The sequence below is a fragment of the Nycticebus coucang genome, chromosome 6, assembly GCF_027406575.1.
Source record: "Nycticebus coucang isolate mNycCou1 chromosome 6, mNycCou1.pri, whole genome shotgun sequence".
Classification (NCBI taxonomy): domain Eukaryota; kingdom Metazoa; phylum Chordata; class Mammalia; order Primates; family Lorisidae; genus Nycticebus; species Nycticebus coucang.
The window spans coordinates 38,882,804-38,891,634 of record NC_069785.1 but is presented as its reverse complement, the minus strand read 5'-3'; the positions used below and the strand labels follow the sequence as shown (position 1 = coordinate 38,891,634).

At 42.7% G+C, this 8,831-nt stretch overlaps 1 protein-coding gene across 6 annotated transcripts in view; it reads left to right on the top strand.

Annotated features, from left to right (window-relative positions):
• Positions 1–1,328, top strand: part of MEIS2 (Meis homeobox 2) — a 217,139-nt gene extending 215,811 nt beyond the window's left edge. For all 6 annotated transcript variants that reach the window (XM_053594136.1, XM_053594133.1, XM_053594138.1 and 3 more), the window contains one exon: positions 1–1,328. This exon is cut by the window's left edge and continues 99 nt beyond it. In XM_053594136.1, coding sequence (XP_053450111.1) covers positions 1–188 — 188 coding nt within the window. In that variant the 3' untranslated portion in view covers positions 189–1,328.
• The last annotated feature ends 7,503 nt before the right edge of the window (positions 1,329–8,831 follow it).

Genomic DNA, 8,831 nt, shown 5'->3' with positions numbered 1-8,831 from the left:
CTACTCAATTAAGACATGGACCCCCAATGCATTCATATTTGCCAAGCCATCCCCACCACCCAGCCATGATGATGCACGGAGGACCCCCTACCCACCCTGGAATGACTATGTCAGCACAGAGCCCCACAATGTTAAATTCTGTAGATCCCAATGTTGGTGGACAGGTTATGGACATTCATGCCCAATAGTAAAAGGGAACTCAAGGGAAAAGGAAACACACGCAAAAACTATTTTAAGACTTTCTGAACTTTGACCAGATGTTGACACTTAATATGGAATTCCAGACAGCTGTGATTATTTTTTACTTTTGTCATTTTTCATCAAGCAACAGAGGACCAATGCAACAAGAACACAAATGTGAAATCATGGGCTCACTGAGACGATTCTGTCCATGTAAAGATCCTCTGGAAAAAGACTCCGAGAGTTATAACTACTGTAGTATAAACATAGGAACTAAGTTAAACTTGTACATTTCTGTTGATCACACCGTTATGTTGCCTCAAATAGTTTTAGAAGAGAAAAAAAATATATCCTTGTTTTCCACACTATGTGTGTTGTTCCCAAAAGAATGACTGTTTTGGTTCATCAGTGAATTCACTATCCAGGAGAAACTGTGGTATATTTTAAACCTGTTGGGCCAATGAGAAGAACCACGCTGGAGACCATGATGAACGTTTGGCTGAACCCTCATCACTCCAACTCCAGCTTCAAGAATGTGTTTTCATGCCCGGCCTTTGTTCCTCCATAAACGTGTCCTTTAGTTTCAAACAGATCTTTATAGTTTGTGCTTCATAAGCCTATTCTTATTATTATTTTGGGGGACTCTTCTTCAAAGAGCTTGCCAGTGAAGATTTAAAAGACAGAGCAGGAGCTTCTTCCAGGAGTTCTGAGCCTTGGCTGTGGACAAAACAATCTTGAGTTGGGCAGCTTTCCTCAACACAAAAAAGTTATTAATGGTCGTTGAACCATAACTAGGATTTTATCAGAAACTCAAAGTTTGGGAGATAAAAAGGAGCAAGAGAATACTGTAACAAACTTCGTACAGAGTTCGGTCTATTAATTGTTTCATGTTAGATATTCTATGTGTTTACCTCAATTGAAAAAAAAAGAATGTTTTTGCTAGTATCAGATCTGCTGTGGAATTGGTATTGTATGTCCATGAATTCTTCTTTTCTCAGCACGCGTTCCTCACTAGAAGAAAATGCTGTTACCTTTAAGCTTTGTCAAATTTACATTAAAATACTTGTATGAGGACTGTGACGTTATGTTAAAAAAAAAAAGGTGTTAAGTCACAAAATGCGGTAATAAATATTTCATTTTTGATTTTTTGTTAGGCTTTTGTGTTTTTAATGGTTTTAAGGCAAGGTTGCACAATACTGACTATATGTAGCTAAAAGTAGGTGATGACTTTTCCTCCAAGAAGTTGAATATATTTGAAACTTAATTTTAAGTAATCATCTGTAGCCTTTCAGTGTATATATGGCTTATAAGTTCCACCAGCAGAAAACTTCTAAAGGTATGAAATTCTGTGTGTGTGTGTGTGTGTGTGTGTGTGTGTGTTATGAGCTAGGTTGAAAGACCATTTTCAACATGCCCAACCTCCTGTTTAGGTGCATGACATTAAAAAATATATACTTTGAGATAAAACCTTTCATGGTCTTCCTCTGCCGGAATAAAGGGCTTTTTCAGAATTACTTTTACATCATAAGAAATAGCACCTGTACTCAAAGGTAATTCATCTGCCTGTGTTTTTCCTCTGTCTTACTTACTAATATGATGTTGAATATGTAAATGAAAATTTGCATTTGGATGTTCAAAGATAAGTGAACAACTTCTATGGAGTTTGAAGTCCTGAGTTTAAAAGATTACTTGCTCATTAATATTTAATATACATGATATTATGGTGTCTTTTCCTTTCAGACACTTACCTCCGTGTGCTGGGATGCTAGGTTGGTGATTGTGACTACAACTAAATTTTTCTCTGAAAAACAACAAAATAGACAATATAATGGCATTTTCAAAATTTTATGAAACATTCCTGAAAAATCTCTGCCATTAGCTTGTTGACCTGCAGAAGTTGCAAGAAGTATGAGGCATTTGCAGGCCTCATCAATTTTTCAAATAAATGTGCTATCTTGAAATGTTGTAACTCTTAAACTTTGAATCTTATGTTTAGGAAGAATACCATCAACTGTAGCTAGATAGGTGATGTCAACTTGGTAAAGAAATAGTTTACTATCTCTGCAAACTTAAACTTGGAAGAAATCCATAGTTGTGTCTTAGTTGGGGCTCTTCCACCTTTCCAATTTAGGCAGCATTAATGGAAGTGCTACATAAATGAGCAAGGAAATAAACTCCCTTGTTTTGTATTATATTTAGTTAGAATTTTCATGAATACATTTATCAGCTTAATTAGCATGCCACTGCTTAAACATGGAACTAACACTTCTGACACAAACTAACTGTTAATGGAGAAATTCCGTGCCACTTAGAAGAGAGAAAGCTTCCCTCTCATTTTTGCTATCTCATTTCAAGTGGAATCTTTTTGTAAAACTTAAATATTTGCAAATTTTTACTTTAAATGCTTTTTTTGTAAACTCTGACAAGTTCTCCATTATAAATTAACTCTCACATCAGCTAAAAAAAAAATTGGCAAAGTTTTTCTTCCTTTTCTTTTACAAAAGTAAATGCTGAAGGGTTTTCTTGGTAATCGGCTCGTGTTTAGGACGTGTTTTATGAAATTTTTGAATTGTTTCATTAAGTTTAGAGGCCAAAGCGCTCTTTTAATGAAGAAAATCATCTCAGTCTTAGTTTCTTTACCAAACTCATGTCCTATCACTTTAAACTTAACTTTCTTAAATACTTGGAAATGAATAATAATTGTACTAATATTGTTTGTATTTTCTTGCTCCCCCCCCACCACTCCATGCTAAGACAGAGAAGTGATAAATTAGTCCAATTTTTATAATGTTTTTTTTTTTTTATACCACCCCGGAAGGCACTTGCTCCTATCTCGGGTTTACTATTTAGTATAAAGAGTTCCGATTTGGGTATATTTAAGAAAGACTCAGCTGTCAAAAGCAAAGAAACTGGGAATGGTGTTTTGACAACCATATAGTGTTAAAGGAAATACTGTAGTCTGAATAAAATTGCTTATGTTCTCCAAAACAAGAGTAATATAAAAACACTTTTTTATTTATATGAAAAAGCAAAAGCAGAAATAAATTCCAAAGGTTTCCCTTTCTTTAAGAAATTCTGAGAGAACTGCAGTCGCCATCTGTTAAGGGTTGGGAATTGAGCAAGAAGCCACATTTTAAAGAAAAAGAGAGACCGGGAAAGTCTGTGTCTTGCACCCACCCCTCTCCCTCACCCCCCCCAGGTCAGCACTCCTCAGTACCCCCCCCCCAACAGCCCAGCTCACCCTGGTCAGATTTGTGGAGCGGAGTCAGTCGGGATCCTCCTGCCTCCCCACCCCCGCGGGCCTGTTAACCCGAAGCAGATTTGGGAAGGGAAATGTGGCTAATATCTCTAGCAGCTGTCAAAGGAGGGACTTTCCTTCAAAGGGACTGGACAGGGATCCTCCACAAGTTCTCCATTAGTCTTGCAGGCCAGCAATTTGATAAGGAGCCTGGACCTCCGCTCCAAGTTGCCCCTCGGTTAGAAGGTCCGGTGTCTGGACGTCTGGACGCGCAGAGTGGCCCTGGCTTTGCAGCCTCCGCCACCTCAGCGCACCGTGAGCGGGGTTAGTTGGGACGTGCGCCCGGGAGCCTAGAAGAAGTCCAGAGTTGTGCCAAGGGGACAGGGCGGAGGCGTGGGCGGTGGACAGCGCAGAGGGACACGCTGAGGCCCACCCCCGCCCTCCCTGGCCTTCCCTCTGCGCGCGTGTTTGTTGGAGCTAGACTTGCACAGTGGTGAGGGTGTAAGTGTGTGTGTGTGGGCGGGAGGTGGAGGATGGAGCGGTCTCAGTGGCAGTGATCAACTCCGGGCTTCTGCGCGCCCAGTGGGCGAGTCCCCTACATCCCTGCCGGGCTGGGAGAAAAGAGGCTGCGCAGGGAAAACGTTGGTCTGATGGGAGAGGCCGGTCAGATTGTGATGAGCATGAAGACCGTCGGGGCAGTGTTTGAAGGCAGGTTTTAATATTAATAGTTTCGGTGTAGAGACAGAAGGGAGATTGCGTCTACTGCTCCTTCGGGCAGACTCTGGGTGACAGGGATGATGGATGATCCGGCAGAGCCCAACAGCTCCTCCCCTCCAGCCCCAACAGTGTCAAAGCTACTTTAGTCGAAGCTTTAGAAATAAAATAAATAAACAGCACCAGCCCCCCTTATTCTTTGTACACCTCCACCTTCACCCACCCCCCGCTTTCTAACATCGATTTATGGATCATTATGAATCAATTACTGCTCTCGATACTTTCCCATTGGCTTAAATAAAACAGTCGAAAGATGAAAACGTGGGGTTCGGTGGGGATATTTTTTCCCCTGACAGGAACAATCGCAAAATCCATTATCTCATAATCACAGGCGCTGGGTTAGGAGGTGAAGAGAAAGGACGGAGTCACCCAGTTAAATAAGTGGGGTGGGGGACGCTGCAAAGGGGGTGTCGCCCAGCTGCTGCCTTTGTTTTAGTTCAGATGTGTTTGTTTGGGGTTTGGGGAACGGGGGCGGCTCGCGTGAGAATTGCATGCCTACAAGTTTTCTGACCTTATTATTTAACTCCTTCGCAGAGCCCTATTTGAATGCGCGTCTCGGCAAACATCAGCTGTTGTTAGCAGCGAGGTCGCACTTGGGGAAAGGTGTGGAGGAGCCGGGCGTCTGGAGGGCGGGTTTTCCCTGGGTTGTGAGCCACTGTGCGCCGGAGGGTTTGCGGGGGGCGGGGGGCTCTCCCGCCCCGCGGGGCCGGTTTTGTGGATCCGGGGCCTCCCCCGTCGCCCCCACCCGGCCCCCAGGCTTTTCTTCCCTCTCTGGCCTCTTTGGCTACGCTGCTCCCGGCTCCCTAGGTGACTCTATGACCACATTGTGTGTGTGGGAGGGTCAGACGTGGGGGCTGCCCGCGAGAGGGCCGTTCCTGGGCGATCATTTATCAATGTCACCCACATAATGATTCTCTCTGCAGCCTCCTATTGATGAGGATAATTACATTAGCTCAGAGTGACTGATCAATGAAAAACCACCACACAAAAACTTCTTTACTCTTGTATAATACCAAAAACCGATACAGAAATAACACAGAAAGCCGGGTTTTCTCTCCCTTCCTTATCCACCAATGGATTCTGCCCGCCACCCCACAAAAATAAATAAATAAATAAATAAATAGAAAGGACGGAGGAGTAAAGTAAGAAAATAGACCCAGGTTTGTTTCGTGTAAAAGAGGATGCAGTTTTGCCCGTGAATGCATTTCCTTTAAATCTGGTGGCTTTACTCCTCCTTAGGTAAAGAATATCAACGGATTGGATAATGTGAGTTGTTTTTAAATAAGTGTATGGTTTTCCGTTCTTTTTTAATTTCTTTCCTCCTCTTTAGGCATTTTCCCCTGCTTCAAAAAAAAAAAAAGACGATTCGTTTTATAAATCACTGGTAAAAGAAAATAATAACTTGGGGTCCTCTTTTTAGGAAGCGTTCGCCTAAGTCGGGGTATCTTTTATCTTTACCACTTCATAAAGTAGCGCAATTAAAGATGTGATTTTGCCTGGGTGTAAAGGGTGGACCCATTATAGGGCGAATTAATACGCTACATTCTCGCCTGAAAGTTTGCAGCTAAATTACGATTTCGCTTTTTCTAGACTTAAAAATCAATATTTTCTCAATTAAAGAGAATTTTAATGCTTTACTTGCGAGTTGTTAAAGGCGCTGTAAATTTTATTGTAATGCTTCTTGACTTCGGAGTAGACGCAGGAGACCGGTAGATTCTCCTGAGCTTTTCCCTCTCAACCTAGCTCAAGAGCGTCCCATGGTTTCTATCAAACTGCAGCAACAAAGGTAAGAAGGGTTCTGAGAGGGAAGGGGTGAAAGATGGGGAGCCCGCAGGGGGGCCCTCCAGGCCAGGGGCCATTGTCTTGTATATTTCCACCTCTCTGTGTCCCACCTCCTGAAAGGGACAGAGGGGTCCGTTTCACTCTCATCTTTCTCCAAAGGGAGCCCTTTGGACTCCCATCTGCTCTGTGGCCGTCAGAAACGGATCTGCATTGGGGGAGCCTTCTAGACGCTTCCCAATCCCCTCCTTCCTTTTTATTTTTCCTTATTCTACCAAATTGTAACTTGGAACTGTCTCTTCCGCAGATTTTGCAGTATTTTTATGTGTATGTCAGATACAAATCACCTCTCTATCAGAAATGGGTCCCCACCCTCAGGAACACGCACTGTTTACAGATGTTTTCTCTTCCCACACGTCCCACCCAGTAAAAGTTCCCGCAGAGAATTAACTGTGGTGCGTTCACAGCCCAGATCTGTTACTGCTCCGTCCTGCACATTGAAATGTGGTATTTAACCAATGCTGGAGAGCTACTCTAAGGCCGGCAGAAGTCCAAGGATTCGAGATGTCTAGGGCCCAGGGACTTGGTGAGAAGCAAGGTAGTGAAACTTCGAGAAAGTAAGGCATGAAGGTGAGAAAATGAGGCTGGAATGTGTAGAGAGAAGAATAGGGCAAAGCAGAAAAAACGAGCCTTTGGGACCTCTTTGTAATTTAAAAAGAAATAACAATGAAGAGAAATGGACTATCTAAGGCTTGCTATTAAATTGTTTTTGAAGCCAATGTCTGTTTAAGGACCAATTCTCAGAGATGCCAGAACGGGCCTGAGTTTCCAAATGGAACTCCTCATAAAGTTCCTTTTGCAGTTAATTTGCTGGGAATATGAAGATTAGGGGAAAAGCGATGTGTGTGGTGTACCAGGGCTTAAGTAAGGGTATGGTGGGAAGGGGCACCTAGAGAGAATGAGGCTGCTGTTTTAAGCTGAATAGAAAGCGGGGGGGGGGGCCAGAAAAAGCCACACAACACCACAGTGCACTTTCAAATAATTCTCACCCACCTGCCTTCCTTTTTCTCTAATGACACATTACATTGATATATATATGTATATATATATACATATATATATGGGGAAATTTCCAGTTGATCATCTTCTGTGTAGACCCACCCAACAGGAGCCCCCTTCCTTAGATTCCTGACATGTACGCCTAGACCAGGGCCTTTTTATCGAGTGAGTGGGGCTTTGTTAATGTATTTGTACTTTTCTGCTTTCAGTCTAAGTTTCTCGCTTTGGAGGAGGGAGGAGGTGCCAGAAAGGAGGGGGAGGGGAACAGAACACAAAGACTATCTAGTTCTCACCAAGCAGGTTTCAAAATAGGAACTTAATGGGAAGAAAGAGGAAAGAATACAAAAAAAAAAAAAAATTAAGAGGGGCGTGAGAATTGTTTATTACAACAGGTTTACTTGTCTGGAAGGGAGGTGATCCTGTGAATATTTTTCCCTTTGAGGATTCTGTTTTCCTCATATTGAAACATTTTCAAATTTTAATCCTTTAACAGACAAAACCTCAATATAAATATGACACAAGCTACTGGCAAAAAAAAACAACTTAAACTCAGTGCTTAGAGGGGCGGGGGTGTGGGGAGGAGAGAGCGAGCACTTTCTGATTAATAACTAGCAGGGTAATGTTGAGGGCTTTTTCTGCCCGATTGCCTTTTTGAATTAGAGCCGATTTCTTCACACTTCAATAGTGCCTGTCTCCTTTAAAATGACTGGCAGATTTGTTTCTCTTTTTTTCTCTCCCTGAGACTTAATCATGTAAATTTTCTAATTAGTTAAATCATATTGCTTAAAGGCCTAATATTTACCATGTAAGAAATGATCATCCTGATTTGGACCTCTTGAAATATTCTGAGAAATAACATTTGGCTTTAAGGTTGAGGGATGAGAGAGAAGGAAGCTGTGTTACGGAAGGCAGTTTAGAGCAGAGAAGGCACAGACCCTGGCAACATGTTAAATTAATAGTTGAAGTTGTGCTGGGCTCACACCCCAAGTCCGCTTTTATTTTTCAATCAGCGAAGATTTAATTGGCAGCCCTCAGGCCGGGCGATCTGATATTTTCTCATTAGTTTCTCATCACTAATCTTGAGTGTTAGATTGGCGTAAAGGTTGTCAACATTTGACCAATTTTATTTAAGGTTGGGGGCGGGAGGTAGAGAGAAATCACGCATTATGGCTCCAGGACGTGAGATCTGCAAATAAATCCTGCTTGGATCAGCGGAACTAACAGGCGAAAAAAATGTTGACTATTCATCGTCGCATTTAATAAGTTGTATTAATGTATATTTCAAGGCTAGGAAGAGAGATTCTACATGTGCTTGCCTAGATGCTGATAAAAGGAAAGAAGCTGATGGGAAGTGGGGTGCCCTGTAAGCGGGACGGGTAACCAAGAGTAAATAACCCCAGTGTAATAGCTGTTGAGGGTTTAGGAACTACAATCCACCCTCCCTTTCCTTTTGCAGCTGCGTGAAACTGCCAAGCCTGTCTTGCGAGCTCTGAGCGGCTCGGCTGTCTAGTCTAGAGCTAACATCAGAGCGCCCCCTGCTGGCCAGTTTGGCAGAACGCCGCGGGTCAGCCCCCTGCGAAGCGAATCGTGTTTTTCTGCGCCCCCCACCCTTCACTGACTCCTTCCACTGCCCCCAGCTCCGTTCTGCAGCAAAATCCCGCGGCAGGGGAATAGCCGGTCAAAGCTGAACATTTAAATGAATAAATGATAAAAATAATAATAAAATGAAAAGGAACCCCCCATGCCACCTTCACTTGGCCTCGGGGAATAAACTATCAAAAGCCTTAGCAAAGGGACACAT